Genomic DNA, 18,987 nt, shown 5'->3' on the forward strand with positions numbered 1-18,987 from the left:
ATAACTTACTTAATACTTGTGATAAGGTTGTTAAAAATTTTGCTTCCAAATACGAATTTTACCTTATACCTACGGACCGCATGGAGAGCTGCATCAAACCAGTCTCAGGACTGAAGACAACAACAACAACAACCTACGGACCTAAAAAATTCACGTCTGTGATGAATGCAGGTATAGATATGAATTCTACCTCAAAAGGCAAAAGGGTGAATATATGTACAAAATTTCATAGCAGTTTGTAATCTGAGAAAATATTTTATCAGAAAGTAAATACCAAAAAAATAAACAATTTTTTGGTTATGGAACTGTACAACGTCTGGCGAAGCCCACTGTGGAAAGAGAAAGTGTGTATAAATGCATGTGCAAAATAAAGAGTGGATCTATGCATAAACATAACAAATTATCAGTGAGCTTGTAAGTTATGCTCTAGGCAGCTCAGTGGTCTCTGAGATACACACTGTGTATGACAACATAGCAGTCAGCTGTGGAGCATAGCATTGTATAAAAAAGAAATGCCTACATTTGTCTGTTAGATAACACTGGAATCAAGCAAAATTGTGGACAATTTAACATGGCAGTTTTAGGAGCAGGATGTTTGCAACTATGGTTACATAAGATATCACTAAAGGTCAGGCCTGAACTGCTTCACTTACGATGCAGCCAACCTCAGCAAACAATTGCGCAGTAGTCATTAACAAATGATTTGTGCACTCTGCTTTACTGTGCATTGTGCATAGCACATTATTTTCTTTCCTTATTTTGAAATGAATGGAGAGACTAATCCTGATCCATCATGTGGCTCAAGTATGAATTTTGAGACACCACAAGGGTCCAGCCACCCTATGACCATGTGGCAGCTCTACTGTCACAGAAACACAGAACACGGGTGTACAATGGCTGCCATGTGAGAGAGAGGCAGAGTTTGTTCCCCTGCACAGCTCCTTGCTCCTAGGGTGACCAAGTTCCTCGTTACTTTATGCTCACAGATGCCTGTTACATTGCAGTTTCTGCACTCGCAGGCGCACACACATGCGCGTGCACACACACACACACACACACACACACACACACACACACACACACACACACAAGGGGATTCATCCTGTAAAGTGTGAATAGATCTTTTCGGTTCTACTTCTACTCTTAAGTATTGCGTTTGTACATAAGTTCATAGCGTTTTTCCATAAGTTTAATAAACACAACAGACACACATAATAGGGACTTTAGTCATTAATAATATATTCTCCTTCACTATTTGCAACAGTCTCCCAACAGTGAGAAAACTTTTTGGGTTCTGTGACTGTACAAATCATGCAGTTTTCAGAAGAATTCACAGAGCCATGTTCACAGTGCATTTTCATCCACGAACGATGTTCCTTGAAGACTGTTCAACAGAGAGTGGAAAAGGTGAAAAGCTGAAGCTACAAGATCAGGTGAATAAGGTGGATGCGGAATGACTTCCAACGCCACTCTTATATAGTGCTTTTTGTCAGTCTACCAGAATGTAGGCAGTAGTTATCATGGAGTAGCATCACTTCCGCAGTCTTCCTGGTCCTTGTTCTCAGACTGCATCTGCAAGGCATCTCAGTTGTTCACAATAAATTTCAGCAGTTATGGTTACACCTCAGGGAAGCAATTCATAGTACACTACACCACTGCTGTTCCACGAGATGCCTGACATTATCTTTTGGGATATGCACAGGTCTTTGTATGGGAAGATGCTGCTTAGTGTGGGCTCAACTATTCCCTTCTTTACCTTATGTTAGCATAAAGACACCATTTCTCATCATCAGTAATGATACAGGGTAGGAATGGTTGGTACTATTCATGAGCCAATTGATGACAAGCAAACAGCAACCATACACCTGATTTTGAACCTTACTCTTTGCATTCAAATGTCACAAAATGGTGGAACGATCACAGTCCATGACATTTGCCAGTTCTTGAGTACACAGATATGGATAACTGTGATTAAGGCATTTAAACAATCTTCATCAAACCTCGAAGGTCTCCCTGAACATGGAGAATCATTAATGTCAAAGTGATCCTCCTTAAAACAAACCATCTAAGTTGAAAATGTTCAGATTTCTTCACTTGGCACTCCCTTTTGTAGCATCCTGAGCTCCACTAATTATCTCTAAATGACAACATTCAAACTTAAACACAGCAACAGTGAACTACAAATAAAAAAATGACAACTGATAAATAAACCCACAGCAGGCAGAATACCAACATGCATAACAAAAATGCTACAAACTTATGCACCAACCTAAACTTTGTTTGTTCTGTCTGTAGTATGGTCAAGTGTGGGTCACATAGTCCATGAAAGAGCTCTACAATAAGGTAATTAGTGCTGATATCCTACAGATTTGAAATCATTGTTCTATGGATTTTGTAATTACTAAGATGTGTAGGAAATGAAAGATAATGCCAAGATGCACATCAAATCAGAGGAGGAGTGTTCACCTGTGAGAAAATACAGCTGCTTCTCAACAAAAACATACATTTTCTTAAAGTCTAAATAAGGCCAAAAGAAGCAAAGATTCTTTTTGAAAAAGCTCTTGAAGTTTTCCTAAAGCAAATGCTATTTAATTCCTATTATTATTATTATTATTATTATTATTTAATCCCCAATCAATATCTCTTTTCTTTTGTGTTATTTTTTGACTTCAGGCATGTAATGAGGCAAACTTTTAAATCTATATGTCCCGTTATTTACAAAAACTGCTGCTTAGTTTGCCAAAAATACCTGCTACATTTTCAGGTCCCTACCCTATATCACTGACAAGAATGTAAAATCTGCACAGAAATGTCCACAATAGATCAATAGAGACTGAAACAACTTTTATATCTCTTACTATGGTCTGCCACTGTTATTCGAAAATGTCTTTTATTATTGCCATAAATTAAGTAGTTAATGTAATAGCATGTAAGAATAAGTATTCGAAGGTCAATAGTGCTGTTATTGATTCTATGTAATATTCTTTGTTTATTTTTGCAGACTTAATACTTTATTGATCTCACCTGCATTCTTAGGGATGACTATTCCATAAGGCACCCAGAGAAAAAATGTGCAACATCAGTTAGCATTCATTGGTAGAAATGATGACTATGAGTGATACCTTGAAGAGTCAATCATGTTTAACTGGCATGTGTGTTCAGTTGATTAATGCATGCATTTCTTTTTCATTTATTGTTCTTCTGGGCCAGAAGGTATAACATTCCCAAGAGAGCTAAATGCTCCTGTGATGAAATGTTCCATTGTCTCTTGGATCTTGCCTATTCAGGCTTTACAATATAAACAACATGCAAGGAAAGCTCCATGTTCTACCCAACGCAAACAGGCACAGATTTCCATGCCAGCTATGCAGAGCAGATTACAGAATACACACACTTCATCAACAATAGCCACAAACATATACAGTTCCCATTTGAAAATCTAAAGCAAAAAGTTAACTACTCCAGCAAGTAAATAAAGATCGTTAAACAGATCTGTTATAAGAATTGGAAATTTATTCACATCACAAAAACATGAAGACAAAATATCAAATGAAAACCCAGAAAGTGTCTGAGCTTCTTCACATGCTTCAATAGTATCCTTAAGCAAGCAAACAAAACAGTTATAATAATAGAAGTACCTTTGTATAAAAAAAATAGTTATTCAAACAATGAAAAATCCAGGATGGAATGTAATAATACCAGGGAAAGAAAGTTGCTACTCACCATATAGCGGAGATGCTGAGTCGCGATAGGTACAACAAAAAGATTCACGCAATTATAGCTTTCGGCCATTAAGGCCTTTGTCAGCAGTACACACACAAATGCAACTTGCACACGTCTGTAGTCTCAGAGAGCTGAAGCCACACTGCGAGCAGCAGCACCAATGCATGATGGGAGTGGGGACTGGGTGGGGGTAAGGAGGAGGCTGGGGCGGGGAGGGGGAGGGAAAGTATGGTGGGTGTGGCGGACAGTGAAGTGTTGCAGTTTAGATGGAGGGCAGGAGAGAAGGTGCGGAGGTGGTAGGGGGTAAGTAGCGGAAAGGAGAGAAATAAAAAGAAATTAAAAAACCGGGTGTGGCGGTGAAATGACGCCTGTGTAGTGCTGGAATGGGAACAGGGAGGGGGCTGGATGGGTGAGGACAGTGACTAACGAAGGTTGAGGCCAGGAGGGTTACAGGAACATAGGATGTATTGCAGGGAAAGTTCCCACCTGTGCAATCCAGAAAAGCTGGTGTTGGTGGGAAGGATCCATATGGTACAGGTGAGGGTTTTAGGATTCTGGGTTTTGCTAACCTATTCATGGGCCACGTAGAGGAATCGCTACTAAAATCCCAGAATCCTAAACCCCTCACCTGGTTCAGATTCATTCATGATGTCTTTGCTATCTGGATTGAGCTTGAGGACACCTTATTCACATTCTTCCAGAACCTCAACAACTTCTCCCCCATTTGTGTCACCTGGTCCTACTCAACCCAATAAGCCACCTTCCTAGATGCTGACCTTCACCTCAGAGATGGCTACATCAGTACCTCCATCCATATCAAACCTACTAACCACCAGCAATACCTCCACTTCGACAGCTGCCACCCATTCCATATCGAGAAGTCCCTTCCATACTGCCTAGCCACCCGTGGTCGTCGCATCTGCAGTGACGAGCACTCCCTCTTCAAATATACTGAGCATCTCACTGAAGCCTTTACTGACTGTAATTATCCTCCCCTCCTCGTACAAAAACAAATCTCTTGTGACTTATCTTTCCAGTCTCCCACCACCTCCCAAAGTCCCACAGTCTGGCCACAAAGGAGCATTCTCCTCATAACTTAGTACCATCCGGGACTGAAGCAATTGAATTACAATCTCTGCCAGGGCTTCAATCACCTCTCGTCGTGGCCTGAAATGAGAAATGTCCTGCCCACTATCCTTCCCACCCCTCCTACCGTGGTATTCCGCCGTCCACTGAACCTAGAAAACATACTCGTTCATCCTTACACAACCCCTGCTCCCAACCCCATACCTCATGGCTCATACCCCTTAGATGCAAGACCTGTTCCATACATCCTCCTACCACCACCTACTCCAGTCACTAACATTAGCTATCCCATCAAAGGCAGGGCTACCTGTGAAACCAGTCATGCAATTTAAAAGCTAATCTGCAATCACTGTCCTGCATTCTATGTAGGCATGACAACCAACAAGCTGTCTGTCCACATGAACGTCCACCGACAAATTGTGGCCACAAAACAAGTGGACCACTCTGTTTCTGAACATGATGCCAAACATGATATCCCTCATCTCAATGACTGCTTCACAGCCTGTGCCGTATGGATTCTTCCCACCAACACCAGCTTTTCGGAATTGCACAGGTAGGAACTGTCCCTGCAATACATCCTACGTTCCGATAACCCTCCTGGCCTCAACCTTCGTTAGTCACTGTCCTCACCCATCCAGCACCCTCCCTGTCCCATTCCAGCACTACACAGCCGTCATTTCACCGCCACAACCGGTCTTTTAATTTCTCTCCTTTCCGCTACTTACCCCCTCCCCCCTTTCTCTCCTGTCCTCCGTCTAAACTGCAACACTTCACTGTCCTCGACACCCACCGTACTATCCCCCCCCCCCTCCTCACCCCAGCCCCCTCCTTACCCCCACCCAGCCCCCTCCTTACCCCCACCCAGCCCCCACTCCCATAATGCACTGGTGCGCTGCTCGCAGTATGGTTTCAGCTCTCTGAGACTGCAGATGTGTGTGCAAGTTGCATTTGTGTGTGTGTGTGTGTGTGTGTGTGTGTGTGTGTGTGTGTGTGTGTGTGTCTACTGCTGACAAAGGCCTTAATGGCCGAAAGCTATATAATAGTGTGAATCTTTTGGTTGTGCCTATCGCGACTCAGCATCTCCGCTATACGGGGAGTAGCAACTTTCCTTCAGTGGTATTGTTACAAATACTTATTCAACTTACAGAAGAAAAAGTACTCTTGGCATGAAAGAATATTATATCACAATGTATGGATGACCTGTAGCAGTGTCTCCACTAAGTGGCAAAATATCTTTGCGACTGTTTTGTTTTTGTACTTTTTCTGTTTTCAATATGTACTGTGCAATGAAAATTATGTGAGTGACATTTAAAAGGTGACAGTTTTGGTGTAAGTGGACTACAGGAAAATAATAAGTAAGAGCTTTTCAATTTTGCCACTAACTCTATATAAAGACTGATCATTAATCACAAAATTGAGTGTGTAAATGTTACACCAAAGGTAACAACACAATGTAGCACCTCACATATTGGAAACAAATAAAAAGTGTGAAACATGAAAAATTTACTTGAAAATGGGAATCATTTCTTGAAAAAGGGCATGCAAGAGATAAATAAAAATAAAATCTTGACCAACAGCAGAAAAAATTTAGTTTATAAACACACCCATTATAAAATTTTAGCTCTTTGACAGTTTCACTTTGAAGCTCAAATATGGCGCTCCTTGTAGAAAAATATTTACATAGGGCAAACTGCAAGTTGCTCTCAGAAGAGTAGGAATCTATCCTCTGACAAGTCAGTTTCTCAGAATCTTTGAGGAAAACATAAGTATGGAGATGGTCCTAAAATTGACTTTCCTTGAGAAAAAAAGACATTTTATGAATGGGTATTCTTACAGTATAATAAAAACTTTGGATTATTGACTGATTGCATTTCTAGAGACCTCTAACCAAGTCAGCTCACAGTTTTGGACCTCTGCTGGACAGACACACATAGTACAAATAATGGGTACTTTTCAGCAATTTAATGGTTTTTCAAATTAAACAACTTACAAAGTGAGGCTTATTTAGAAAAGCATAAAGGTATAGTTATTTAACAAAGGTATTTGTGTAAACAGCAATAGATGTTGTATGCACAAAGAAAGCAAAATAAAAAGAAAACCTCAAATGAAACTAGGAAATTAAGAATACGATGAGAGTTTCAATCAAGCAATGATAGAACATGCTGAGAGAAGCAAAATTATTTTCAAAATAGCTGAAAGTATGTAGGTTGAGGCAGCAAAATTTTGGTAACTTAACATGCCAAAAACAAACAACCTGAGTAGACAATGTGTTTCATCAGTTAAGATGGCAGATAGCACAGCACCAGACAACAGGGTGAAAACTGTACAAGCAATGAAAGATTTCCTTAAATGCTTGTGTTGGTCAACAGACCATCAGAAGAACAGACAGTTATAAATACAGAAAATAATGAAATCCAAAAGTAATGCTAAATGAGATAGATAAAGCCACTGCATGAAATGTATATGGATGTGAACAATAGAAAGGTTTAACATGGGGAAAACAATTTTTTTAATTATTTACAGAGTAGTTGTGGAAGGATACAGAAACAATGAAGTAACTCTTGTTCACAAAAAAAAAGAACTGTACACCTAATAGCCTCTTCATTGTAATATACAATATACTGAGGTGATCAAAGTCATCAGATAGTGATATGCATATATACAAGATGGCAGTGGTATCACATATACAAGGTATAAAAGGACAGTGCATTGGCAGAGCTGTCATCTGTGACGATGTGATACTCGGATATGCAATTAAAACAGTGAAAAATACAGATTGGAATATCAACACTTATGAAACAGTAAGTAATCTATCTTTCTCGTAATTGTTCACATATGTAATTGCTGACCAAAAAAAATTCTGCCTTAATGGTCAGGAATAAATTATTGAGGACTGAAGAGTAGAAAGAGGGAGGGGGAAGGGCAAGGGGAGGGAGGAGAGGATGAGAAATGGTAGAAACAGATTGAGGTGAGGGAAAACAAACAGATGTTCATATTTGACCCAGAATTTTCTATTATCAAAGGGATGTCAGTAAATCATACCCATCAGCACACTTTTAAAGAGAGACCAAAGTATGTTAGTGTTGGATCCCTCTAGAAGAAGGCATTAAAGGCAACTGTCAGTCAGTTTAATCATAACACCCTTTTAAAACAATCCAGAACTAGTAACGTGAGTTCGAGGGTGGCGCAGACCCCACGAAGGCATGCGCCCATGTTGTCAACAAGGCACTGTGCAAGCTGGTGGTGGCTACATAATGGTGTGAGCTGGGTTTGCATGGAATGGACTGGGTGCTCTGGTACAACTGAACCAATCACTGACTGGGAATGGTTATGTTCGGCTACTTATTCCCAAACAACAATGAAATTTTTATGGATGGTAATGGGCCACCTCACTGCGCCACATACATTCGCAACTGGTTAGAAGAACATTCTGGACAATTTGAGCGAATGATTTGGCTGCCCAGAGTGTCTAACATGAATCCCATCGAACATTTATATCAAGAGGTCAGTGCACAAAATCCTGCACCAGCAACACTTTCGCAATTATGGATGGCTACAAAGGAAGCATGGCTTAATATTTCTGCAGGGGACTTCCAACAACTTGTTGAGTCCATACCACATCGAGTTGCTGCACTAGGTCAAGCTAGAGGAGGTCTGACACAATATTAGGAGCTATCTGCAGCCTTTTGTCACCTCGGCATATACTAACTAAAACTGTTGCCACATACAGAGAAAATATATGGGTTTTCAACCAAGCAAATGGAGAAGCTTCTTTTACAAGAGGATGTATGGCAATGTACAACTTGCAAATTGCAATCAAGATGAATAAGAGGAGCAAGGAGTGTGATGTACCACATGTATTGAATTCACAATCATTTTAAAGTTTTGAGTCAGCTTTGGTGTAATCTGTACTAAAAGAACCTATAGAAACAAGATATTGATGAACTTCAGCTAGTATACTGAAGAACATGCACATCAATGTTACAGATCCCATCAGTCTTTAGTAGTGTAGCAAACAAAACAGAAATTACACAGGAGAGAGTGAATGAATGACTCCATTTACTAGTTAATGTCCATGATCAAGGTGCCATACACTAGTCTGGCATACATCTACATGACTACTCTGCAATTCACATTTAAGTGCTTGGCAGAGGGTTCATCGAAGCACAATCATACTATCTCTCTACTATTCCACTCCCGAACAGCGAGCGGGAAAAACAAACACCTAAACCTTTCTGTTTGAGCTCTGATTTCTCTTATTTTATTTTGATGATCATTCCTACCTATGTAGGTTGGGCTCAACAAAATATTTTCGCATTCGGAAGAGAAAGTTGGTGACTGAAATTTCGTAAAAAGGTCTCGCCGCGACGAAAAACGTCTATGCTGTAATGACTTCCATCCCAACTCCTGTATCATATCTGCCACACTCTCTCCCCTATAACGCAATAATACAAAACGAGCTGCCCTTTTTTGCACCCTTTCGATGTCCTCCGTCAATCCCACCTGGTAAGGATCCCACATCGCGCAGCAATATTCTAACAGAGGATGAACGAGTGTAGTGTAAGCTGTCTCTTTAGTGGACTTGTTGCATCTTCTAAGTGTCCTGCCAATGAAACGCAACCTTTGGCTCGCCTTCCCGACAATATTATCTATGTGGTCCTTCCAACTGAAGTTGTTCGTAATTTTAACACCCAGGTACTTAGTTGAATTGACAGCCTTGAGAATTTTACTATTTATCGAGTAATCGAATTCCAACGGATTTCTTTTGGAACTCATGTGGATCATCTCACACTTTTCGTTATTTAGTGTCAACTGCCACCTGACACACCATACAGCAATCTTTTCTAAATCGCTTTGCAGCTGATACTGGTCTTCGGATGACCTTACTAGACGGTAAATTACAGCATCATCTGCGAACAGTCTAAGAGAACTGCTCAGATTGTCACCCAGGTCATTTATATAGATCAGGAACAGTAGAGGTCCCAGGACGCTTCCCTGGGGAACACCTGATATCACTTCAGTTTTGCTCGATGATTTGCCGTCTATTACTATGAACTGCGACCTTCCTGACAGGAAATCACGAATCCAGTCGCACAACTGAGACGATACCCCATAGCTCCGCAGCTTGATTAGAAGTCGCTTGTGAGGAACGGTGTCAAAAGCTTTCCGGAAATCTAGAAATACGGAATCAACTTGAGATCCCCTGTCGATAGCGGCCATTACTTCGTGCGAATAAAGAGCTAGTTGCACAAGAGCGATGTTTTCTGAAGCCATGCTGATTACGTGTCAATAGATCGTTCCCTTCGAGGTGATTCATAATGTTTGAATACAGTATATGCTCCAAAACCCTACTGCAAACCGACGTCAATGATATAGGTCTGTAGTTAAATGGATTACTCCTACTACCCTTCTTGAACACTGGTGCGACCTGCGCAATTTTCCAATCTGTAGGTACAGATCTATCGGTGAGCGAGCGGTTGTATATGAGTGCTAAGTAGGGAGCTATAGTATCAGCGTAATCTGAAAGGAACCTAATCGGTATACAATCTGGACCTGAAGACTTGCCCGTATCAAGCGATTTGAGTTGCTTCGCAACCCCTAAGGTATCTACTTCTAAGAAACTCATGCTAGCAGATGTTCGTGTTTCAAATTCTGGAATATTCCATTCGTCTTCCCTGGTGAAGGAATTTCGGAAAACTGCGTTCAATAACTCCGCTTTAGCGGCACAGTCGTCGATAACAGTACCATCGGCACTGCGCAGCGAAGGTATTGACTGCGTCGTGCCGCTTGTGTACTTTACATACGACCAGAATTTCTTTGGATTTTCTACCAAATTTCGAGACAATGTTTCGTTGTGGAACCTATTAAAGGCATCTCGCATCGAAGTACGTGCCAAATTTCGCGCATCTGTAAATTTTAGCCCATCTTCGGGATTTCGCATTCTTCTGAACTTCGCATGCTTTTTCCGTTGCCTCTGCAACAGCGTTCGGACCTTTTTTGTGTACCATGGGGGATCCGTTCCATCTCTTACCAATTTATGAGGTATGAATCTCTCAATTGCTGTTGCTACTATATCTTTGAATTTGAGCCACATCTCGTCTACATTCGCATAGTCAGTTCGGAAGGAATGGAAATTGTCTTTTAGGAAGGCTTCTAGTGGCACTTTATCCGCTTTTTTAAATAAAATTATTTTGTGTTTGTTTCTGATGGATTTGGAAGAAATGGTATTGAGCCTAGCTACAATGACCTTGTGATCACTAATCCCTGTATCAGTCATGATGCTCTCTATCAGCTCTGGATTGTTTGTGGGCAAGAGGTCAAGTGTGTTTTCGCAACCATATACAATTCGCGTGGGTTCGTGGACTAACTGCTCGAAATAATTTTCGGAGAATGCATTTAGGACAATCTCGGAAGACGTTTTCTGCCTACCACCGGTTTTGAACAAGTATTTTTGCCAACATACCGAGGGTAGGTTGAAGTCCCCACCAACTATAACCGTATGAGTGGGGTATTTATTTGTTACGAGACTCAAACTTTCTCTGAACTGTTCCGCAACTGTATCATCGGAGTCTGGGGGTCGGTAGAAGGAGTCAATTATTAACTTAATTCGGCTGTTAAGTATAACCTCCACCCACACCAATTCGCACAGAGTATCTACTTCGACTTCACTACAAGATAAACCACTACTGACAGACACAAACACTCCACCACCAATTCTGCCTAATCTATCTTTCCTGAACACCGTCTGAGACTTCGTAAAAATTTCTGCAGAACTTATTTCAGGCTTTAGCCAGCTTTCTGTACCTATAACGATATCAGCTTCTGTGCTTTCTATTAGCGCTTGAAGCTCAGGGACTTTTCCAGCGCAACTACAACAATTTACAACTATAATTCCGACTGTTCCTTGATCCAAGCACGTCCTGTAATTGCCAAGCACCCTTTGACATTGCAGCCCATCCCGCACTTTCCCGAGGCCTTCTAACCTAAAAAACCGCCCAGTCCACGCCACACAGCCTCCGCTACGTAGGCCAGACATCAAAAATGCAATCCCTGCAGAGACCGGAGGCCTATGACAGAGGGAGTACATGATAACCTTTGTAAGCATACTGAAGCATCACTCATATCGATATTTACAGTTGAGAGTGTGAATAGTAAACATTATTATTATTATTTGTTATTGCTTTATATTTTTTTAGGAGAGTTGAGAATTTTACAGTATAACTTGTATTACAGTTTCATTCCTTGGTCACAAATGGCCTTCTAAATTTCTCAAAAGTATTTCCTTTTGGTACACAATAATGTATTCCACATAATTCACTTTTGACTGAATTTAAATTCAATATTTTTAATTGGAAACTACAACTACAGAACCATAAAAATATGTTCAAAATATAATTAAATATCTTCTCTGAAATGTTATTGGACATGCCATCCTGGATATGGTGAACTGCAAGTGAACATCCTGAAGAACACACCTCTTGTACACATTTTAATAATGACTAAATCAGTGGCAGCAAAGGACAAAAGACATACACAGGGGGCATTTACTTTGCATGTACAGCAGCCAATATACCCATTTCTACAATGACAAAAGAAAACACCCACAAATGTTGGAAATACTTAACAAACAAGTGCAATCAAAAACTCAAATCTCAGAAAGGTTAATATCAATCTGCATAACTACTTTTATATATGTACTGTACACTTACACTGACTCCAAAGCTTAATACAGCATTGGGGTAATCAAGGGTATGAACAACCTGGTATGTTGCAATGTCATATATTTTGACATGGCGATCTAGAGAGCTTGAAAGAAGTCTCTTATTTTCAGAACACAATTTCAAACATGTAATTGTCTTGTGGTGCTGCGACACTTTTGCTAGCAATTTTCCTCCAGCAAGAGCATCCCAAACACGAATTTCTGTTCCTCCTGTAAAATATTATTTAAGTTTATTAGTACACACTGATTTGAAAGTAGGCCATTCAAAAATAATAATGAACATATGAGCATAATATCTGCACCATGGCAACAATAATCTAATTTAATTACCAGCAGATAGAAACACTCCTCCACTTGGGAGAAATAATGTACTTTCAACAGGTGCTCCATGGTCCACTTGGAACACAGCAGTTTTTGCGCGTGTATCATACATGCGCACAATATTATCATAGCCTCCAGACAGTATTATGTCTGCAGATACCGGTGAGACAGTTCCAGCTCTAACATAATCCTGCACAAATTAGATAATGAATTAACATGCCACTACAACTTTAAATAATTTTCAGAAACATGTTTGCTGTAATTGGTTAAAATGTGTTATACATTGGGTAGGTATCCTGCAGTAGCAAATCGTAAGGAATAAATATGAGATTAGCATACATGTTAAAGTTGCTTCACATACAGGTTAATCCGTTTTGGATTAATTTAATTATGATGGGACAACTCTGACAATAAAAGTTCTGATGAAACTCAGAATACCTCAAGGAATTCCCGCAAGTAAAGCAGAAAGTCAGCAAACATCCCTCTTGAGAAACCGTGCCTTGCAGCAGATAATGCACTTAAAGTTTGTTTAAATACGACAAAAGAGAAACAGATGTGCTCATATGGCATAAAAGTAAATGGTAAGGTACTTCTTGATAATGAGGAAATTGGAAAAAAGAAAACAGATATTACTTCATTCATTGTAACGGAAACTTGATTAGTGGGTATGAAACTGGGTTCAAATATTATACTCTTGGTGAAATCATGACAGATGACAGAAAAATTAATGAAATTTGCAAAATGCTCAGGCATATTTAAACTACAAAGTGTAAGGAAGAAACCAATTAATCGCTTCATAACATTCTTTTCAGAATATTAATATACATTACTTCAGTTAAAATATCAATCATAGTAAATGTTTTCAAGTATTAAAAATGCAAAAATACATAAATAAGCCACGTTACACAATCTGTCTGAATTAAGAGCACAGGATCTGCTAACACATCATATCATGGCACTGCGTGATTCTTTGTATCACCTATATTAAAAAATGTTCAACTGTAAAGGTCATAGTATCCACTTTATTAATGATTTTATCAAGTTTTAAAACTAACCGTATGCTCACTGAAGCTGATAACTTCCTTCTCACTAGGAATATCCCACAAGCAAACACTTTTGTCATCAGAGAAGCTAGCAATATGTGTTTTATCTGCTGTAAAGAAACAGCGATGCACAGCACTGGAATAAATATTAGGAAAAACATTATAGAAAAAAAATCAAACACTTTATCAAAATAAAATTCAAAAAACTTTATTACAATGAAATTTAACTGCATTAAATTTATAGGTTAATCAGTATACTGTTTGAGGAATTTTCATGTTGACTGAACAGTATCAAATTGTATTTTTATAATACATCACAAAATATGAATAGGAAAAAACATCAAAAATATGAGGAAAATGCAACACAGCAAACTGTTATGAAGAATCAACATATCACCAAACAAACAAAAAAATAATGAATAGAAACTTAAAGGAGATGCTAATCATCACTGAGGTTTCTTTTCCACCTTTACTATTAATCTTTCAATATCTGCTGCCAGTTAAAGTTTCACTTGATAGTTAAACAAAGTAATTTTATACATGAACTGCAGTAAGCACTTAATCACTTCATTATTGTCTGTCACACTAAGAGAACATATTAAAAACAAAGATTCCAAGACTTACCAAGTGGGAAAGCGCCGGCAGACAGGCACAATGAACAAAACACACAAACACACACACAGAATTACTAGCTTTCGCAACCGATGGTTGCTTCTTCAGGAAAGAGGGAAGGAGAGGGAAAGACGGAAGGATGTGGGTTTTAAGGGAGAGGGTAAGGAGTCATTCCAATCCCGAGAGCGGAAAGACTTCCCTTAGGGGGAAAAAAGGACAGGTGTACACTCGCGCGCACACACACACATATCCATCCGCACATACACAGACACAAGCAGACATATTTAAAGGCAAAGAGTAAGGGCAGAGATGTCAGTTGAGGCTGAAGTACAGAGGCAAAGAAGTTGTTGAAAGACAGCTGAGGTATGAGCGGCAGCAATTTGAAATTAGCGGAGGTTGAGGCCTGGCGGATATCGAGAAGAGAGGATATACTGAAGGGCGAGTTCCCATCTCCGGAGTTCAGATAGGTTGGCGTTGGTGGGAAGTGTCCAGATAACTCGGACGGTGTAACACTGTGCCAAGATGTGCTGGCCGTGCACCAAGGCATGTTTAGCAACAGGGTGATCCTCATTACCAACAAACACTGTCTGCCTGTGTCCATTCATGCGAATGGACAGTTTGTTGCTGGTCATTCCCACATAGAAAGCGTCACAGTGCAGGCAGGTCAGTTGGTAAATCACGTGGGTGCTTTCACACATGGCTCTCCCTTTGATCGTGTACACCTTCCGGGTTACAGGACTGGAGCAGGTGGTGGTGGGAGGGTGCATAGGACAGGTTTTACACCGGGGGCGGTTGCAACGGGTGATTTACCACGTGCTGTGTTGTAACGGCATGTCCTCCGTGTTCAATAGAAAAAACTGAATGACACAATGCACATTCTACCTTCGTGCTCATGGTTTCCTTCAAGAAAGGGGACTCTCCTTTATTGTGTTTCGAGGAAGAAAACTTTCTTTTCCCCATATTAATGGGAGCGTGTTAGTTTCAAAAAGATCAAACAACAGACAATGAACTGCACTAAAGCAACTGATAATGATGTCCCGAATGGGGGACTATTTTACCTTCAGAATATTTTACCCAAGAGGACACAATCATCATTTAATCATACAGTAATGCTGCAAGCCCTCAGGAAAAATTACGGCTATAGTTTGCCCTTGCTTTCAGCCATTCACAGTACCACAACAGCAAGGCCGTTTTGGTTGGTGTTACAGGGCTATATCAGTCAATCATCCAGACTGTTGCCCCTGCAACTACTGAAAAGGCTGCTGCCCCTCTTCAGGAACCACACGTTTGTCTGGCCTCTCAACAGATACCCCTCTGTTGTGGTTGCACCTACGGTATGGCTATCTGTATCGTTGAGGTACACAAGCCTCCCCACCAATGACAAGGTCCATGGGGAGAGATTTACAATTATGTAAACTGAAGGTGGATGGGGCAGAATGGAAAGGAAATATTGATGTCAACTGCATTGGGAATCAGTGGCAATAACTGAAAATATGTGCCAGAATGGAATTCGAGCCTGGCATCTCCTGCTTACTTGGCAGTTACGTTAACCACTGCACTATCTAGACACAGTATTTATCACAACTGTACGGACAACCTCGCATGCCCCATGGCCAATGCTCATTACCACCTCATGTTATCTATTGGCTGTCCCCACCTGTGTCCTCCATGTTTGCTACTTTGAGATTCGTGCAGGATGTTGAACACAATTATGCATCTGCACTGAAGAAGGTGGATTCATTGGCCTTCGAGATAACTGTTTTAAAAATGCAAGGTGTTCTTACGAGCATGTCCAAAATAACAGGCACCGTGCATTCATAAAATAGTAATAATGAGAAGAATAATACTTTCATGGTTGTATCACACAAGTGGCAATCAGTACCAGTAATGCAAGTAGGTGTGTTTGCTAATAAGAACAAATCTTCACACAGTATATAGTGCACAAATGAATGTTAAATTTTATCTCCTCTAAATTACTGAAACCCACTTATAGTTATGTATCTTCTACAATGACATACATGTTAAAATATTGAGAACAGTGTGTAGTCTTAGCTAGACATCACTTGATGCAATGCTAGTCTCATGCACTATGCTATGAACTGACTTGCAAGTCAACAGAACTGTCTGTGGGTGTGTATAACCACTCAAAACCGCCATGGTTTCAATACAATAGTGATTTTATAAATGAGTAACTGTCCACATTTCATCATGATGAGATTTCTATTCCATCGAATATTGTAAACAAAACAGCTGAAGCAACAAGCTGAAATCTTCACTAATACTCTGACACTGGCAGAACCACATCATCACTCATTCACATTTACAAAATACGGTAAATGCCGTGATGAAGGCCCCTTGTAAGAGTGGCCTAAATGCTGACCCTATATAAAGACGTGATGATGTGGCAAATTACGCAGAAATGTTCTATCCTAGGTGATTACGGCCATGAGAACTTACATTCGAAATAAATTATCAAACGAGAATAGCATAGGCTCAAACAAGGCTTTCCTTCAAGTTTAGTGTTTATAGCGTTATTTGCAACAGGTGACTACTTAAAATATCTTACCTCTTATGCCCTTTAAACACCCTTAAAAGTGACTTCGATGACACGTCAAACAGTTTCACATGTGCCTCTTCACCTCCAGCACAAAGAAGTCTTCCATCCGACCTGAATGATCCACCGTAAGCGGTTTCACGAAAACGACTCAAATTCTTGTACACTTGCCTTGTGATCGCATTATAAACCTGGACCTGTTGATGCAATTAAAGAATTTGCTTTCAAATTCCTGAAACAGGTCTTAAGTGAATGTCAGTCAATGTAAATAACTTAAATTGCAAACTTACTTTCACGGAACAAGTAACTGCAAAATAGTGAGGTTCGACGGGTGAAAAATCAATGAAGTCTACAGGACCAAATTCTTTCAACAGGACAGGAACCTACAACACACGCAAACTGCATCAACACAATAAAAACCATTTTAGATTTACCGAACCAAGTCACATCACTTAAAAATGTATTATTTCTGTATTAGGCGGTACAATTAAGACTTTTATGTCACTGTCATAAGCACACTAACAAATAACAGTTACGAGGAAAAATAAAAATTGATGAGTAATAGTGTATGCATGTCGAAATGTAATCGTTACCCCAAGTTTTTTCCAGTAGATAGTATCGGGAGTAGTTTTCACTCCCGGTTTCGTGTATATTTTTACATTTGTTTTCTTGAAGGAAGCCATAACCTACAAAGCATCACCACACACGCTGTAAACATCAACCTTGCCAAACCTGATGAAAACAACTTCCCAAAGATTACCGTTGCTGCAGAGCTACCATAAACCCCCAATAACTGGTGCCATTTAAATTGCGACTTGTGATAAATTCTTACATCGTACGCAGTTAAGAATTGAAGATGATTTTTTTGATTTTTCTTTCAATATAGGAGCCCTAAAGAGTGTGAAACTTAATCATCAGCTGAAATAGTAAATTTCTGGTACTATCTGATGAATATAAAAACATAACAAAATTGTTTCAAAATCATCTGTACACGACTCAAAGAGGAACATTACACAAATACACCTCCACATCAAACCAGTTAAAAGATTTAACACCAGCTCTCCGGGAAATAATAGAGTAAAAAAGAAGTCCACATCAATCGTCATATCGCATATGTTACAGTGAAGTTAGTAGAATCCTTATTGCCAATTAACTGAAAGAAATGCAATCGTTAGACAATATTAAATGGTCTATTGGCAAAATTTTTCTACAATGCTGTTAGACATGGGAAAGCAGTGTCGGTTATGGTGTAAATCTGACTCCCTTCATATCGTTATGGTTCACCAAAATATAGATTCACATAATTTATAATAAATGAAAAATAAAACAAATAATACATCAACATGAAACAAACCAAGGTGGTTTGCTCAGTGTTGTAAGTCTTTAATAGAAAAAGATTAAAGTACACCTAATTATGACTAAGCGTACAAGGTCTCAAAAACATTTAAACCTTGCAGAAAAAGGTGTCTGTTAATGTGCCACAAATGTTTTCAGCTCTCTTCCATCAGATATCAAAGTGCACATTACTGTCTTGCCAACTTTTAAAACTAAATTAATAAAAAAAACTCTCTGGGAAATACTTATACTCTCATGATGATTACTTGCTGATTAGTAAATTAGCAGTACTGTTTTTGTAGAGTTGTATTTTAGTTTGTATTTATATTTTCAGAATTTCTATTTATAATGTGTTGGCCATAATTGGCTTTCCTTGTTTAAGAGGGTCGATGTATAAATATTACTTTTCTGTTCCTAAAGTTATTTAAAATAATTTGTATCGAGTAACTTGAACTGTAACTTATTAATTCTATTTCAACTTTTAAGCTTACTGATCAATTTTCTGCAGTTTAATTATTGTGCATTTGTTTATTGTATGTCTATTATGACATAAATCTGATTCATTCGACATCCTTACAGTTCATTGTAATATG

The 18,987-nt window shown here is 39.4% G+C and overlaps 1 protein-coding gene across 2 annotated transcripts in view; it reads right to left on the reverse strand.

Moving 5' to 3' along the window:
* Positions 1–17,864, reverse strand: part of LOC126281873 (U3 small nucleolar RNA-associated protein 15 homolog) — a 43,793-nt gene extending 25,929 nt beyond the window's left edge. The window contains exons 1-6 of one of the 2 annotated variants that reach the window (XM_049981150.1): positions 17,653–17,864; positions 17,350–17,442; positions 17,072–17,256; positions 13,906–14,029; positions 12,860–13,040; positions 12,519–12,739 (exon numbers count right to left, since the gene is read on the reverse strand). In XM_049981150.1, the coding sequence (XP_049837107.1) occupies positions 12,519–12,739; positions 12,860–13,040; positions 13,906–14,029; positions 17,072–17,256; positions 17,350–17,442; positions 17,653–17,742 (894 nt within the window). In that variant the 5' untranslated portion in view covers positions 17,743–17,864. The remainder of the gene's footprint in view (positions 1–12,518; positions 12,740–12,859; positions 13,041–13,905; positions 14,030–17,071; positions 17,257–17,349; positions 17,443–17,652) is intronic. The other variant, XM_049981151.1, reaches the window with a different exon arrangement.
* Between the last annotated feature and the right edge of the window lie 1,123 nt (positions 17,865–18,987).

This window comes from Schistocerca gregaria, chromosome 7 (genome assembly GCF_023897955.1).
Source record: "Schistocerca gregaria isolate iqSchGreg1 chromosome 7, iqSchGreg1.2, whole genome shotgun sequence".
Taxonomy (NCBI): domain Eukaryota; kingdom Metazoa; phylum Arthropoda; class Insecta; order Orthoptera; family Acrididae; genus Schistocerca; species Schistocerca gregaria.